The sequence below is a fragment of the Apis laboriosa genome, unplaced genomic scaffold, assembly GCF_014066325.1.
Source record: "Apis laboriosa isolate Shangri-la unplaced genomic scaffold, ASM1406632v1 scaffold18_cov149, whole genome shotgun sequence".
NCBI classification, from domain to species: Eukaryota; Metazoa; Arthropoda; class Insecta; order Hymenoptera; family Apidae; genus Apis; species Apis laboriosa.
In genome coordinates, this window is record NW_025222233.1 from 2,611,448 (window position 1) to 2,630,051 (window position 18,604).

The window sequence follows — 18,604 nt, forward strand, 5'->3', positions numbered from 1 at the left end:
AAATAACCACGTACCCCTTATTTCCGCCACCGATTGCGCCCATTTAACTGATTTAACTGGGAGCGACACCGATCATTACATTAATAACACGCCACGAGAATTCATACTTTCGCCGATTAGACGTTAATTATTAAGCGTAACACGCTCGTTGCCTGTCCTTATCGTGTCGAGACACGCGGTTTCGCGATAATCAACAATGTCGCCACAGTTGCTCGTTAATATGGCCGTCATTATCGAGTACACAATTGGAGGAGAGGCGGGTGGAGCCTCTCCCTCGTCCTCGCAATGCTCTTTATCTTTTACCCACAGGATTATTTATCGTCGTCCTTTCTCGATGGTTTTACGATATAAACCATCTACGCGCTCAATCTACGCAGAGATAAACACGGTGGTGGTTAGTTAGTAGATTTTTACCAAGATTTTTCTGAACAATTCCCAATGCCCCGAATAATTCAAATCTAGAGGATAGAACCGAAACAAAGGATCTGAAAATGCGCAGAAACAGTTACACAACTGTATATCGTGATGCTCGTAACACGGAGGCGTGGTTGGTCGAAACGATGATGCGCAAACAAACCATGGATAAACCTTATCTTACAGGCTACCACCGAACAATCTCCAACCCTTTCGAAGAAAACCTAACTTGTACTGCTGATACAACGAGATATCTCTCTCTCTCTCTCTCTCTCTATATATATATATATATATATATATATATATGGAAAATAATACATGTCACGTTTAAAAGATCGAACGCCCCGATTTCGAAGAAGGTTCGAAAACGTCCGACAAATTGTCGAAGATACCTCGTTAGCCTCCAGTCTCTATTTTCGTCGTGAATAATGGATTCCACGGGTGAACGCGTGAAGATTTGCGGAGATATATTTCGTATTTTTAACCTCTCTGTGGACCCTCGTTCGGTCTCGAATTCACTGGAATCGTTCCCACAGGGGTGAACAGGGGCGAGGTCTCCCCCGGTTGAACGCGTTTCCACGGCGAGCAACAGGTGTACGAGTCGCGGTGCTAAACAGAGGCAGAACGGAACGGTGCCGCGCCATGTGTTACGTTAATTAGAGCGATCGACGGAACAATTTGGTGGCCTCCTTCCACCTTGTCTCGATTAATAACGCGTCAATAATCGAAGAATCGACCGTTGGAACGATTTTGATTGATCGAAAGAGTGGAAAGATTTATCTCCCTTCGCGATAAAGTCGCTGTTATAGAATTTAAAGTTTCACCGAAATTTTATATATATATGATTTCATTATTGAATGTTGTCGGCAACATTACTATTTCATAGTTGGTAGCTATTTGTTTCTCTTCGATATTTCAAATTTTTTATAAACAGATACGCGCAATCACGTATAATCAAATATATTCATTCAGCTAAACCCGTATATTTTATTTATTTATTGTTTTCCACTGCCCAGTCAACAGTCGCAAACTTCTTTTCCGCTTTCCTCGAAAACCGTTGCGTTATATTTATTAATAATACGTAATGATCTAACGGGAGAGGAGAAAATGATCTCGTTCCACGACTTTCCAAATGCGAAGAAATCACCGGGTTCACGATAGCGGCCGGTGCCGTGTTTTTAATCTCGTTTAATTGAAGGGATGGAAAGGGAAGTGTCAATTAAGATATACGAAGCAGCGAAAAAAAAATTGTTAAGAAAGAGACTGCTACGCGTTTCCCTCGCGTGCGACTTCTAACCGTTTTCCTTTGATCCAAATGATCGCCATAAATCTCGCTCTTTCGATCTAATCGAATTTCCGAAACACGTCCTCTTAAATAAATAATACGTAACGTATTAATGTGACAAACAATAGAAACTTTGTATCGATAACGATGATAAAAAACAAAAAGAAAAGAAAAATTAGGAAATAAGAATGAAAGACGAAATGGAATTTCGATCAATCGAGCAAGTTCACTTGAATCGGACAATGGAAGAGGGATAAAATTTTGAAAAATTGTTAACAAGATTAAACAGTTACAAAGAAAAAAAAAAAAAAAACTTGGAAACTCGTCGGATTGTCGCGTGCGTGTGTTGGCAACGAAACGAGAGGAGAGTGGAAGATTTCGGAAGCGTGGTGCGCACGGCCTAGTAGTAGTTTGTTCAGGACAGCTGCCGCAGTTGTTTGGCTGCTGAGTGTATTCCAGAATCGGCGTGGAAAGAGGGATAAGCCAGAAGACGTTGCCAGCACGTGCCCCGTGTCCGTTAAAACTCATCTACAAGCTTCGCTTCCACGCGGAGGAGAGGAAGGAGGGAGGGGGGGGGGGGGAAAAAATTTACGACCCCGTAAGCGTCCGTCCGCGTGGAGCACGCTTTTTAATTCCCCTCCCCTCCTCCGAAAGAAGAGAGCGAGGAAAACGAGAAAAACTTTTCAAATATTTTCGTCCATATTTTGTTTCCCATCTCCTCCCCTCTTCCTCCCCGGTTAATTGCGTCAAATGCATACATTTAATCGCGATCAACGATTCGTTCTCGAAATTGTTGTACACTATTTAATTTACAATTGAAATTTCCTCGATTCGAAGTGAATCGATCTTCGAACCATCAACTTAATAATGTTTTCCAGTCTTTTTTTTTTTCTCTTGGCTTCTTAACGTCTCAAAGATTTCTATATATATATATATATATATATATATATATTTAAAATTTCAAGATTTTTAAAAGATTCTCGACGTTTCTTTGGAGAATAAAATGTGGGGAGTGGTAATCGAGATGACGAGTTTTTTATCCTCGTGCTTTGCAATTAAAAAAAACGTTGTTAGCGACAACGGCGAACGGTCATCGGTTGCGAAAAATGGAAATCGTGTTGGAACGGCGACAAGTGATCGTGAGGGGCTCGTTATTAAATTGTTTCGAGCGAGAGAGAACATGGAAACGAGGAGGACGAATCGAACTTGCACTTGCGATTTTAATCGTCGCTTACTGAAAAATAATCCTATTTTAACGATATTCGTGTTTTTTTTTTTTTTATTAAAATTTTAAACTCGTTAATATTCACTTGAACAGAAAAGTTTCATATCCGAAGATTGATTTAATCCACGCGTACAAAAGAGAGCTTCTAATCGTGGTTAATTTCAAAGAAAAATTCTCGGAAGAGGGGGGGAACTCTAAAATGTGGTAATAAATTCGATTTTAACGGGGGCCGAGAAATCCTTTTGCCGGCGAGGGTGAATCGTTCGAATATAAATGCGTTCCTTCGAGTCAATTAAGATTAGTAAAAAAAAAAAAAAAAAAAGAAAGAAAGAAAGGAAATATTTCACGTGTTTTCATCGATAAGCGTTCGTTCCAACGGCTTTTGGCCGCGAATAACACGAGCTATGCAAATTTATGTTGAACGGGTCAAGTGTCAGCTGGGTCGCGGGTCATTACCCATTTGCATTTCCATTCGATTATTAAGCAATGCGCGGACAGCTCGGCTTTTCGATATCGGTCTCGATATCGAATTTTATTTCCAAGAAGAGAAGAAAGAGAGAGGGGAAGAAAAAAGATAAAGAGGAGAGGAGTAAAGAAAAAGAATTATCATCATCGCTCCTCCTCCTCCTCCTCCTTCTTCTCGATCCTCGCCGATTATTTCTTTTCGATACGGGAAAATAAGACACGATATTTGAAGACGATATTTCTTTTTTATTTCGAAATATCGAAGAAAAATGCATATATAATTTAATCGTTTAATTTCTTGTTCAATTTCCATTATCTTGTTGCCTCGAGAACAAGAACTGTTCGTCTATCTATCCGTTGATGGAATGAAACGTTGTCTGTATAATCAAGGCGATTAAAACAGGTGAATAAAAGTATACCTATATCCGAGGTTCATATCGATGCAAGAAGTTGGAATGCGGAGGTAGGCAGAGTGTCTAGACGCAATGTTGCAAAGTAGCACGCCTAGTTTTACGCTGAGAAACATCGATTCGGAGATAGACACGTTTAAACTATCGTTCACGCTCGATTTAATCTTTCTCTCTTTTCCTTCAGCCGACCGTCATAAATCTTGGTAAATTTTATTTACAAAGATCCAACGTAACGTGACGTGAGAGAGGCGATTATTCGAAGATTAATCGTTCTTGTCAAAGCATCTGCGCGCGTCTCGATAGACTTTCGAATTGGGAACGTTCCATCGATCGATAATCGCGATGGAATATCGCAGATGCATCCTCCGATCCTGCTTCCCTCCCCCTCCTCCTCCTCCTGTTTCATTACATCAGACACGATTAGTCGCACGAAAGGAAATGTCCACGTGTTCCACTTGTAGCTTTGTAATTACGGCCCGCGGCTATCTCCCATACATTTGCGGGGTTGCAAAGATTTTGCGTGAAAAAGTGGCGATTATTATTCATACGACACTCCACGCCTTCGAACACGACTGGATGATGGATCGGTTTAGATCGTTTATGCTCATCCGATCGAATCTCTTTTTTCTTTTTCTTCTTTTTCTTTTTATCGTATCTCTCCATTGGCGGACATCCACTCGAGAGTCATTTGCGAAATACTATTAACTCTTCTATAGTCGCTCCGCATAAGATGTCACGTATTGTACAAATGACGATTGGAATTATTGTACATCGAGTGTATTTCTCTGGAAATTTATAATATTTAATTTCTTTCTTCCTCGATAATAAAAATCACTCTCCAAATGAAAAATGGCGTGAACGCAGCCGTTGACGATTTTTCTCGAGTGTTGTGCACATTTTTACCGCGGCGGAGAAATGGGTTAAATTCCTTAATACCCTTGTTCATCCCTCCATTCGAACAAATCGTACGCAAGAAGGCAACTTTCCTATTTAAATATTCCTCGAGCGTTTCACTTTCGCGAATATTCCTCGAAACGAACGAGGATAAAACGAATAAAAAACGATCGAATAAAAGTCGGCCGTTGAAAAATTTCCAGGCAACGATTCAAAAAATTTCCCCGAGTATAATTCTCAGCATCCCGTTGAAACTCTCTCGAAAATTCCTCGAAAAATTCGATCCATCCATGGACGGAATAACATTCCATCTTAAATTTTCACGCGGTGGTGAAAAATTGGTGCCGTAAATTCATCTCGAATCTAGCGAAAACTCTTGCTCTCCTCTCCTCCGCTCGAGGCGAGGGGGGAGATGGAGCATTTGCGGGCAGGGCTCGTCGCGGCCGATCATACGCGGCATTCGCAACGAGGCAGCCACAGGCGTCGTTCCTGCAAATGTGGCCCGATCGTTATTCCGAGCACGGGGCAAGCGTTGCGCCGTGGCACGTGGGTTTTCAATTCGACTCCTCCGGCGGCGGCTTCGCCTCTTCGATCCTTGCCAATCGTACGATTCTTCTTCTTCTTCTTTTCTTCCTCCTCCTCCTCCTCCTCCTTCGATTACACGTTCCACCACGCGCACTCGTCAAAGTGGTCGCGATGAATAATTCCGCGTCGCGGCTGATACACTTTGCACCCGGGGATCCATCGGATGTGTGCAGTTTCGCGGAAAGAACACAATGGATCGAAATAGAAGCGGCAATTTTTCTTTTTTTTTTTTTTTTGAGCATTTGTCGAGAAGGAAAACCGCGATTGAATTATACACGAGAGGAAAAGGATTGTTTTCACGGTTTTCACGGTTTTCGTTTCTGAAGAGGAGTTGAAAGTCGTGTTATGAATTGTAATTTTTCGAGCTCGTCGATCGGGGATATATATATATTGGAATGATTGAAACGATTGTTGGAAGGATTGCAAAGGAACGTTCGAGATGAGAGGAAAAAAGTTGGTATCGAGGTCCGATAGAGGAAGGAAGGAAGGAAGGAAGGAAGAAAATTGTTGGATTAGATGCATAAATGTAATAGATTATAATTATATAAATTAAACGATAAATAATAATTAGAAGAAGAAAAAAAAAATATATATATATAGGTTTGTGATTAATTATGCAGTCGAAAGAGGCGATGTTATCCTTGAAACGCCAGTCACGTTCCGTTTCAAAACGTTATCAACATCGTAGATGTTCGTACGATTCGAACAACCTTACCAATTTTTTTCAAATCACGATTCGAATCGAGATATATTTTTAATCCGTACGAAGAAAAGGGGGGAAAAAATATACAATTTTACCATTTTCGATTCGAGGTTAAGGATTAAAAACAACCCTTGGGAGAGTAGGAAATGTCAAAATCAATACGAGAAATAAATAGATGGAGAAGATAGATATCCTTCTAAATTTCGACGCGTCTATCGAATTCGAAACGAGCGCGAATGATTGAAATCCGTTTAAAAAAAAAAAAAAAAAAAAAAAAAGAAAGAATCGTTTTATTATTATTTCTATCGCGTGTCAAATTCGCGAGAACCATTTAAGGAGAAGGTGGAAACGAGAGCCGATGTTTCTCTAGCCAGCCTCGACGAGAAACGACGACGATACTTTGTACGTTCGTTACCGCGCGCCGGTATGCAAATTTCCGGCGCGCACGTGTTCGTGCGTGGCTGGCACGCACACGAGTAGAGACAAAGGTGCTTATGGGAGACTTACCGTGCCTGCACGCCATACATACTTAATGGACTTTCGGCGGTACGCCGTTGGAAGAGCTTATACCCATGCAAATCCAGCTGTGCAGATATCCCCGAGGAAACGCGATTTTTATCGCGGCGCGCCATCCTAAGTTCCTCGACGCCGCAACCTTCGCGCCAACTTCGCTTTCGTCCGCTTTTTTCCCCCCTCCCTTTTTTCTCGCCTTCTTTCTCGTTCTATAGTATTCTCAAATATAGGCGAGCGATATTTGGTTACGATCCGAGTAGATAAAAGAGGGACGTTTTGGTTTAAATTGAACGAGGTTTTAGAAGAATGGTGCGCGATGTGAGAGAGAGGGAGGGGCGAGGTTTGGCCGTTGGACGGAGAATAATTTCTGTTTATCGAAAACGGAAGAAACGTAAGGCAGCGCGAGGCCTTTGATAAGATACAGTGGTTGGCGGGTATGAAAACACGACCAGTGGCCTGGTAACACACGCGACCACGGGTCTTTTGCTTTCTTCGGATAAAAAGATACGCTTCCCGTGTTGAGTGTGTACATATATGCGATCGTTGCAATGGAAGATATAACGGGGTCGTTATAGTTTAAATGGAATCGAGTAGGGTTTCTTCAAACCTATTGTATCGCTAATAGCTATGAAGTCACGGTCTAATCTAGGATCTTGATCTTTTCACCCTCGAATGTGTCCGTAACAAAAGAGAAAATTATGCATAATACTTCATTTATCCTAACCAACGTTGTTGTCAAACTAATTGCTCGTGATATATTGCTTAATCCCAACCCGTCACATTTGCAAATATAAAATTGCGCAATTTCAAACGATAGAGGGAATTCTCTCCGTCGTTCGAACGCATCATTTTCGGAATGAACTCTCCAAAAATATCTCGATCGATTCCATCATTAAAAAAAAAAACAAATTTCTTGTGTTAAGCAGACCAGGGTGCAATTATCGATCTCAATCTACACTTTCCTCCTCGTGAAACAACTTCTTCGACTTCTTTCAAACGCGCTGCTAATTGGAATTGCTAAAGAGAAGAACGAAGAATAACCTCGTCAAAATCCATTTCAAGAATTCCAAGAGCTCTATTCCAGGAGAAAGAATGGTGCATCGCAGAAAAGAAGAAAAAGAAAAGCAATCGCGTCAAATCTCATCAAAGTCCAATCCACGAGTTCCAAAAACCCGTTACATTCTGGACAAAGAATAGAATACATCGCAAAGAAGAAGAGAAGCTCTAATCTTATATGTATAGACCAAGAATTTCTTCAACTTTCAAAAAAAACGCTTAATGGAACTCAATAACAAAAAGAAGAAACTCATCGAAATCCAAAAATCTATTTATATTCCGAACGAAGAATCGTAGCGTAGAGCAAGAATTTCTTTAATTTCCAAAAATTAATAACTCAACAATAAAAAGAAGAAACTCATCAAAAGTCTTTTTACATTCGTGGAACGAAGAATAATACATCGTAGCGAAGAGCAAGAATTTCTTTAATTTCCAAAAATTAATAACTCAACAATAAAAAGAAGAAACTCATCAAAAGTCTATTTACATTCGTAAAACGAAGAATAATATATCGTAGCGAAGAGCAAGAATTTCTTTAATTTCCAAAAATTAATAACTCAACAATAAAAAGAAGAAACTCATCAAAAGTCTATTTACATTCGTAAAACGAAGAATAATACATCGTAGCGAAGAGCAAGAATTTCTTTAATTTCCAAAAATTAATAACTCAATAATAAAAAGAAGAAACTCGTTAAGATCCAAAAGTCTATTTATATTCGTGGAACAAAGAATAATACATCGTAACGAAGAGCAAGAATTTCTTTAATTTCCAAAAATTAATAACTCAACAATAAAAAGAAGAAACTCATCAAAAGTCTATTTACATTCGTGGAACGAAGAATAATACACCGTAGCGAAGAGCAAGAATTTCTTCAACTTGCAAAAATTAATAACTCAACAATAAAAAGAAGAAACTCGTCGAGATCCAAAAGTCTATTTATATTCGGAAGAATAATACATGGCGGCGAAGAGCAAGAATTTCTTCAACTTCCAAAAAAACGTTAATTGGAATCGAGCAACGAAAAGAACAAAGGACAAAATTCCATTCGACGAATTCCAAAAGCCTATTATGTTCCAGGACAAAGAATAATACATCGCGAAGGAGAAGATGAAAAGAAGAAGAAGAAGAAGAAGAAAAAGAAGAGTAGGAGGGATATCGCGCCAAAGGACGATCTCGTCAAATTCACGAATTTTAAAAATTCCCCGCTACATCGAGGACAAAGAATAATACACATCGCAGAGCAGAAGAAGAAGAAGAAGAAGAAGAAGAAGAAGAGGAGCATCGCGCCATAAGGCGTACGCCGAGTTGTGCGCGGCATAGAGCAAGCGTACCTACAACGACGATGCACCTGCACCTGCCCGCCAGTTGCACCCCTCTTTACGACGATGCTATCTAGGATGGTGTGCATGCCCCCCTCGCCTCTGCTCGCTTTCGCTGCTCCTGCCGCCGCCGCCGCCGCGACACCTGACGCACTCCTCCTCCGTGTACACGCGCCTCTCTTTCTCTCTCTCTTTCTCTCTCTCTCTCCGAAAGATGACGCGTGCACGCCGCTTTGTGAGAAGTACCATTAACCTGGCTTCTCACACATCCACCGGTCCCGATTCTTCCAAGTCTGCCTCTCTCTCTTTCTCTCTTTCTTTCGCTCTCTTCGAGAAACGAGGAAAGTTTACCACCTACCGACGATTTTGGTAGGGAATATTGTTGGTAGGTTCCTCGAATGCGCGGCTCTGTTCAAGAGAGGAGTTTAGGATTTTGAAGGTTTTGGTTATGGATATTTCTTGGGGGAAGGATATTACTATGATGTAATTTTTAAGGGATTTTTTAAGAGATTGAGATTTCTTCAATTAAAATTTTATCTCCCCAACCAGATGAATCTGAAGAATGCTTGTTCGACTACTTTTTTTTCGAGTTTTTTTTATTAAATCCCCTTTCCTCGAGGTGTAGAAGAATCTAAGATTTTCGAATAAATCGAGGTTAAATTGAGAGATTTAATAAAGGGGGATGTATCATCACGTTTCAGATATACCGGCACAAGTGCCGCCGTTAACACCTGGGACCAACAAGAAGATGACCGAGGCCCTGGAGGCCTCTTTCGCCTCCTGGGAGAAGGAACGAGTCCGCCTCAACATAACCAAAGGTGAGTGCCGCCTTTTTTCCTTCCTCTTCTTCTTCTCTCGATACACGTATATCCCAATCTCGCGGAAAACGTTCCTTCTTTCTTTTTTTTCTTTTCTTTTTTTCTCTCTTTTTTTGCTCCCTTCTCTTTATGCGCGTTTCATGGCGTACAGGTTTCTCGACGATTTCTAATTATCCTCTCATTACCGCGATACAGCGCGTCCTGATTCGCGAGCTTTGACGGTTTCATATGAAAAAACATATTTTCTTCTTTGCATATCGATTACTCGATTCGTTTATGCGTGAGTGATTTCTTTTTTTTATTTCTTCTTCTTTTTATTTCAATGATTTTTTTTTTTTTGTCAATATTTATAGATCGATATTAAAGTAAAACAGAGATGTTATTAATTTTAATCTGCTTAAATTGTCATTTAATGATAAATAAATCGATATAAGTCGAACATTAATCACCATTAAAATGCAATTATTTAATCAAAAATAAGAAACATTATTGATCTTGTTTTTGCATCGATACTTATTATTGCCCGCATAATCAGCCAAGGTTTTAATTGACGTAACATTGTATATTTTCTCTGTCTCGCTTCATCCTTCAAATATCGTACATACATTCTACGCTATAACGCAACCAATCTCAAAATTCCAAAATCAGAGTTGAGCGTTGAAAAAATAATTAAAGTTAAAAATCTGGAATAAAGTATCGCTTTAATCAATTACTTATCACTAAATGCTTAAATTTATTCGCGGTTATTATAATCGATTCTCGTCCAACCAGTACAATTATTACGCGTTGAACGACAAATTATTAAAAACTAACTTTATTCGTAACCTCAACTGTCCAAAATCCATCCTCCTTAAACTCCAAAATCATCCAAGAAAAAAAAAGAAGAAAAAGCACTTGAACCAATTTATCCCGAGAAGATTACCCCGATCGAGCGACGAAAAGAGAAAAATAGAAAAGAAAGAAAGAAAGAAAGAAAAAACGAACGAAAGAATGGGAGAAAAACGAAAAGGCAAAAACCAGTCTTCTCGTCTCGTTGCACAATCGGTCACGGTCGGGCGCGGGCGGGTGAAATTTGTCGAAAAATCGTGGCGGGCCGCTCGTGGCCCTTTCGAAACCGGGGGAGGAGGAGGAGGAGGAGGAGGGGGAGGTGGTGCGTGCATCGCGTCGATGCGCGCGCGATGTGATGCGATGTGCGACGAGGCGGCGATGTGCAAGAATTGTGAATGTGATGTTGATGGTTCTGATGGGGAGCCGATGCCACACATCCGGTATGCGCATTCAGAGCCACGCGGGTGTGACGTTACTTCCGGCCTACATGCCCCGGGTTCGTACCCTCCGGCCAGATCACCTACAGTCTCTGACCTCCGTGAACCTAACCACCAACCTCGAAGCGCCGATCCACTTTCAAACTGGATCCCCTTTCTCCTCCCTTTCTTTCTCTTTTTCCTTTTCTTTCTTTCCCTTTAATCGATTCGATCACGATTCATTTCGAGATCGAGACTCGATTGAGTACTTCGTGATATTGGATTTTGGAAAGTGATTGGTATATAAATTCGAGGGGGGGAAAAAGATTCGGGGACGAAGATCCGATCTCGTTCTCGGGGGGAAATTATTTTCAATAGGTTATTTCGTTAATTGATCGATGAAGTGATTTCTCGATCGATCGGAGGGGATAATTGGGAAACGTGGTCGATACAGCGGGTGCTATACAAACGGTGGACGAGGAGAGGAGATGCGCACCTGCTGCAACGAGACACGGCGTGCATTCGCGATCGCGTTTCTAGACGTCACGAGCGCCCCACCACCATCGACGCATACGTTCCTATGATTTATTCAGAATTTGCCTTTCTTATGAATAATAAGCGCCGCCAAGGATGTGTCCGCCTTTTCGTCGAATCGAGACACGGCCTCGTCGTCGCCATCGTATCGATTCGACCACCCGTCAACGGCGCGCACCGTCACAATAATCCTCGCCTGACCGAGACCTTCTTCCAACTCTTCGTCCCCGTCGATCGAGAGAAGTAACGTCCTCCTTCCTTTCGAAATTTGTTAAAGAAAGAAAAAAAAAAAAGAAGAAAGGGAAAAAAACATTTCTCGAATAAAATAATAAACGATATTGGAGTGAATTGAAACGTGGAGCGGAAAGAAAGAAACCGATCGGAGATAAGACGATGTAATGATGATAGAAAAAAAATGGCGTCAGATGGCGGTCTAATTAGAAACGTTGGTCGTAATGCTCTCGTAATCTGGCATCTCGTCGATCTGCCACTGAGATCCATAGAAATGAAACGAAAAAAAAAAGATGGGGGGGAAAAAAAGGGAGAGGGGAAGGGAGAATAAAAGAGAGAGAGAAATTGGCATCCACCTGTCCACCTGTGCGAGGTGAAATTTATCACTGGAGGGCAGGTACGTCGTATCGTAGGTAAACTGGCCTACGGGTCTCGCATAAGGCGGACGGTTTCCTAAACCAACCGACCGAAATCACGGTCGGTGTTTCTCGATTATCGTCGAGAAAGCTTTGAGCACCTGCGCTTCCATTATCTCCGCTCGGCCATATCTCGGCGCGATCGCCGTGTGCTTTTCGGACACGTTTCAGAAAATTCGCGTTATCCTCCCTTTCTCTTCGATATCTTAAGACAAAGAATCTTAAACTCGAAGCATCATCGAATGGTACTTTACGTATTTTTCGCGCTCTCGTTCTCACGTTTGAATTTATTAGAATCGAAATATCTATTGAAATGTTTCCCTTCTCCCTTCTCCACGGATTATTATTCATATTCATCTTTCCTTTAAACAATCTTGTGCAAAGAGCGTAGAAGATCGTTTCCATCCTTCGAAGCGATCGATAATCGAATCCTTAAATTATCGAATAATTCTGTCGTCGATGAAACGCACAACGCAACGCTGTCCAATCCACCGCGAATTTCGAAAAAGAAAACGACGATTCCAATAGCTTCGAATCTCGAGGTGCTCGAGCATCGTTCAGGGAACACGTCAAGGGGATGAGAAATCAAAGGTGTAACCGACGAGGCATAACAAGGTCGCGAAGAAGAAACGTTGCGTCGGTGCTTGTGTGGACGGCCGTATCGAAATCGTGGAGCCGCGGTGACCGATCCTCGCCGCTACGTGACTCGCGAGTGTAAGTCGGTTTTTATGAATGGGGCGGCAGCCATCCCTGGCGGGCACGAGGTTCGTGGAAAACGGGGATCGGTGGTGGCGCGGGCAAAAGCGCACACGGATCGGGACCAGGGATCGGCGATAATACATAAATAGTGGAAAAGGTGAGAGAGAGCAAAGAGCGGACTCGCGCGAGTGTCTAACGGCGCACGATCAAAGAGGACGCCGCCGATATTTGAGGATCGCGCCGATGTTTGCCCAACTTATTCCTTGTCACCGCTGTTAACACAATTCTCTCTCCATCCTCTCCGCATCTCGCCTCGTGGCGACACTCGTCTCCCCCATACTTTCGACCATTACTCCGTTTCTTTTCAAACGCCTTTCCAATGTGTAAACCGCTTTTTTTGGAACAGTTTTGGAAGGCTTCTCGTGCGTGGAGAATACGTTTATTGGATATCGAACAATACTTATTCGGCTAGAATTAATCATTTTCCGTTAAAGTTCCAATCTATGAGTGCATATAGAGAAATTAATGTTCCCGTTAAAGAAAGTTTCATCAAGAATCGTTCACCTTCAGTTTTCCTCTTCCCTATCTTAATTTTTCCGTCGATGTAATTTTCACGTGGAAAAGAAATGAGCGTAAACGAATCTAGAAAAATAGGGCGTCGTCACGATTCGAGCGCTAAATTTTCGATTCCTCGACGTACACGATTAACAAATATTGAGAAAAGTTCGGGAACCGTCTTTTTTCCTCTCGCCTATCCTCGAATTATATCGTAATTGCGGACGAATTAACAGACGTCAAGATATTTTCGATTCCTCGTACGATTAACAAATATTGATATTCGTCTTCCATTAAAGAAAACTTTAAAAACTTTTTTTCTTCCCCTTGAATAATATCATAATTGCGTCGATATAACTTTTGGCTGGATAATAGACGTCGAGATATTTTCGATTCCTCGATGATGAACATATAACAAATATTGATATTCGTCCTCAATTAAAGAACTTTAAGAACTTTTTTTCTTCTCCTTGAATAATATCACAATTGCCTCGATATAAGTTTTGGATAATAGGCGTCAAGATATTTTCGATTCCTCGATGATTAACAAATATTGATATTCGTCCTCGATTAAAGAACTTTAAGAACTTTTTTCTTCTCCTTCAATAATATCATAATTGCCTCGATATAAGTTTTGGATAATAGGCGTCGAGATATTTTCGATTCCTCGATGATTAACAAATATTGATATTCGTCCTCAATTAAAGAAAACTTTAAGAACATTTTTTCTTCTCCTTGAATAATATCATAATTGCGTCGATATAACTTTTGGCTGGGTAATAGGTGTCGAGATATTTTCGATTTCTCGACGTACGATTAATATAAATATTAATATTTATATTAAATATAAAATATATATACAAATATTAATATTTATCCTCCATTAAAGAAAACTTTTTTTCTTCTTGAATAATATCATAATTGCCTCGATATAAGTTTTGGATAATAGGCGTCGAGATATTTTCGATTCCTCGATGATTAACAAATATTGATATTCGTCCTCGATTAAAGAAAACTTTAAGTACATTTTTTCCTCTCCTTGAATAATATCATAATTGCCTCGATATAAGTTTTGGATAATAGGCGTCGAGATATTTTCGATTCCTCGATGATTAACAAATATTGATATTCGTCCTTTATTAAACTTTAGTCACCTTTTTTCCTCCTATTTTTTCCGCCTATCCATAAATTATATCCTAATTTCGTAATATATATAACTTTCGAGTGGATAGACTAATAAGATATCAAGATATATTTTCGATTCAATCGTAATACGATTATCGACTTAAATATCGATACAAATATTCATCCTCCATTAAAGAAATCATTAAGATCTTATCCGTTACGAATTGCACATCGTAATCGCGTTGGATACAATTTTCGCTTGGATAGGAGTAATAGGCGTAAACGAATCCGGAAAAACGGCGCGTCGCCAAGATATTGGAGCGCGAGGGTAGAAGCGATTACGGAGCGTGGTATCGCGAGACCAGAGGCGCGGAGGATCTCGGGACGCTGCCTCTCGTTCGCTTGCACAGCTTTTAATCAAGCGCACCGCAATAGGCTAATCTAGGCAATTAGTTTCCTACGACGTAATCGGCCGATAGATAAGGTGAAACAGCGGGTGGGAGTTAAAAGTCCTGTATTACATTAGATTATTCTTCGCCGTGCATTATCATCACCCAGAGACAGAGAGAGAGAGAGAGAGGAATATGCAGATCCCCGACGCCGCCGGTTAGAAGATTATCGAGAAAGAAACGAAAAGTTGCCTCTACCAGCCCATTCTTGTTTCAAAACTCGTGTAATAAGCGTATACGGCGAGCGGAGTAATCGGGAGAAACTTTTTCGTTTTCTTCGTCTCCGTTATATACGATTGCTTAATTAGCGAGTTTTGATGTCGTATGTAAAAGCGTTTTGTTGTCGGTTTTCTCTTTCTTTCTTTCTTTCTTTCTTTTTTAATTTTACAAAACGGATCGTTGAAAGAGGTTTTTTTTCTTTCTCTTTTTCTCTCTATTCCCATCCGCGATTACTTAATGAGTACCCGTGATTTTGAGATCGTATCTTGATATATATATAGAGAGAGAGAGAGATTATTATTAGGCAATTGTATTCTGCGAAGTAAATTTTCAGATTAAGACGACTTTCGAGTTCGTACGAGAATTAAAAATTAAGGAAATATATTTTGAATACATCTTGCGTTACTTGAAAATGTTTGTAAGAGCATCTTGTTAATGGTAGATAATTCGCAGAAATTAGAAATAAAGAAGAACGCTAGACTTTCGAAAGTTCCATTTCGTCGTCCAATAACGATCGATTATATTCAAGAGTGAAATTTTCTGGATATCGGTCCGTCGAGTCGAACGGACTCTCAAGGATATCCACTCCGAAAGATCAACAATTCTTGTTATTACTCTCTTTTCCCTGCCCCTAAAATAAGAGAAGTTAAAGAAATAAAAATAAATGAAATTTAAAAAGAAATATTTGCATCGATTCGAAACCAAAAAAAAAAGAAAAAGAAAGAGAAAAGTGAAAGTATTAATATAATTGCGGAGGGCAGTAGGTAATAATGGGTTCGTTTGCGCACGTTTCGACGAATTCTTAAGGCGCACGAGGCGAAGAGAAAGAGAGGAAGAAGGCCTCGCGTTAGGGGAGTTCGTCGTAATTTCTGTTTGCATTATGAGCCGAACTGTACTTTTACGCGTGGAAGATACCGCGAAACAATGCAAGACACGCGTGCAAATATGGGCGCGCACCTCAAATGGGACATTCCAATGTTTCTCGGTATTGCTTCTACCAAAGATGGCCGGGCCCGAGCACCGATCATGTCGTCAACCCGACGCGATATCTCTCTCTCGTCTTCGAAAAGCCTTTGTCTCGCCTCGTAATCTTTCCTCTCGTGCCCCACTATTTTTCTTTTCTTTTCTTTTTTTTTTCATCATCGCTTCGTTAAAATCGTGTACGCGCGCGTTAACCCATTCTCCCTATTATATTTACAATCTATATACCGATATCTATCTATATAAGTGGATTTCGAAATAATAGAAATAGGAATAGAATCCCGGAGAAAATTCAAAAGTTTCGCACCGTTCTCGAAAGTTTTATTATTAGGGGATACAACCAATTGATTTATCCGATCGGGGTGATCTCATTCGTTGACCTCTTTCTTCTCACAATTTCTTTTTTTGCCGATTGTAATTGTATTAGAAACGTTGGGCAGACGTTTTGAAAATTTCGAATTTTTTCCCTAACAAAGTAAATTAAAACTTTATATATATTTTTTCTTTCGATAAACTAAGCGAGTTAAGCAATAAAGATATTCCATCGTAACTTGCATACAAATGAACGATAACGATTTTATTATAATAATTAGAGAAAAAAAAAAAAGAGAAAAAATTATCATGAGAGATGTGAACATTAGAACCGGTCGTTTCATTAGAATAGATATCGATCGTTTCCTGTTTGAAAGCATTGAAAAAAACGTGATTAGTCACCGGGTTTTAAATAATCGACGATAATAAAATTACTTTTTATTCGACGAAATTTAACGAATTTATCATTTATTTGTGAATTGATTTTGACCCGATCTCATCGATATATATATATATACGCCACCATTTCCCCTATCTCTTCAGATATCGATCATAGAAGATTATTGATACAATTGGAATAATTCACAATTCAGAAATTCCTTTCTCTCTCTCTCTCTCTCTCTCTTTTTTCTCTCTCTCCATATGAATATGGATGAAATTCCTGGTCGATTAGTCGATATATTACGCATCGACTTTGATAAATTAATAAAACGGGTGTGGCGTGTCAATGTTACTCAATGATTATTTAATACTCGTTAGAGAAACTCTCCAACGATATCTCACTTGTTATATTTTCAATCCATTCGAAAACATTCCGCGTTCAATTTTCACAATTGGACAATTGTTCAATTCGAGGCCTATCTATACACCTGTATAATGTAATTTCTTGGAATAGATAAAAATATTGGAAAATATGTATATATATATATATATATACACGAAAGAATATGGAAGAGATTAAAGAAGAATTGGACGATTACGTTTCAGATCCGAGGCAATGGTCGGAAGCAGCTGTCGCTCACTGGTTGCACTGGGCCATCGGTGAGTTCTCCCTCGCGGGTGTAGCGATACAACCCTGGCAGAACATGACCGGGAAACAGATTTGTGCCATGGGGAAGGAATCCTTTTTGGCACGTGCTCCGGCCTTCATGGGCGATATCCTGTGGGAACACCTCGAGATACTTCAAAAAGGTACGTGACTTTTCCCCTCTTCCCCCTTCTTCGTTACGTTCCCTTATCCCTCCCCTCCCAGGAATAAAAAAATCTACGCAAAAATCTACGAATATTATCGAATTATCGAAACGCGAGAGAGAGAGAGAGAGAGAGAGATCTCATCGCGAAGAACGCTCGCCTCCTCCCAGAAACGGAGAAGAGGAGGACCTCCTGTTACTCAGAGGAGGATCATCCCTCGAGTAGAAAATCCGTGCTCAACGAGTGGATTAAAACGCGAGAGATTTCATTTCATCCTCCCCCCTGTGAGAATGTCGTCTCCTCCCAGAGAGAAAAAGAGGGGGGGAGGGAGGAGGCATAAATCGTAGGAAGAGGGGAGGGTCGATTTTTATTAGAGATTCGCGAATGAAGGAATGGAAAGAAGAGGAGAGCAGGTTGGAACGGAAGAATCGGTTTTCCATGGAAGGGGGGGGAGAGGAGGGGAGGAGAGACCCATCCATCCCATCCCATAGTCCGGTGGACAAGAATACAGATCGAATTCCCGTAAAATCGCAATGTCACGGCACAGGTACCGGGCACAGGTACACGTAGAGAGAAGGAGGGAGAGATTGACCGGGGATGGAGGGAGGAGGAGGAGGGCAACAATGACGAGGAGATGGAGACGAGCGTATATCCTCTTTCCCTCTGTTCGGTGTGTTTTCGAAGCGTTGAATCGGCACTTTTTATTTGGAACGAAGGAGAGAATGGGGGGAGGGGAGGGGAGGGGGAAAAAGAGACGCGCGGCATAGAAACTCCCATTCCGGATATCCTGTGCCCGCCAGAATGCTCCCGTGCCATTGCCTCGGCCACTTAGGCGGTTTTCGGACCGCCACCTATACGTGTGCGCGCGCGTGTGTCAAAGCGTGTGCATGCAACCAACTCGTGTTCCGATTACGAGATAGAGCATTCTTCGCGACGGGTCGGGCGATTTTACACGGGAAG

At 40.8% G+C, this 18,604-nt stretch overlaps 1 protein-coding gene across 5 annotated transcripts in view; it reads left to right on the top strand.

The window, feature by feature from the left end:
* Positions 1–18,604, top strand: part of LOC122711881 (ETS-like protein pointed) — a 117,385-nt gene that overhangs the window by 76,334 nt on the left and 22,447 nt on the right. For all 5 annotated transcript variants that reach the window (XM_043931037.1, XM_043931036.1, XM_043931039.1 and 2 more), the window contains 2 exons: positions 9,572–9,688; positions 17,441–17,644. In XM_043931037.1, coding sequence (XP_043786972.1) covers positions 9,572–9,688; positions 17,441–17,644 — 321 coding nt within the window. The remainder of the gene's footprint in view (positions 1–9,571; positions 9,689–17,440; positions 17,645–18,604) is intronic.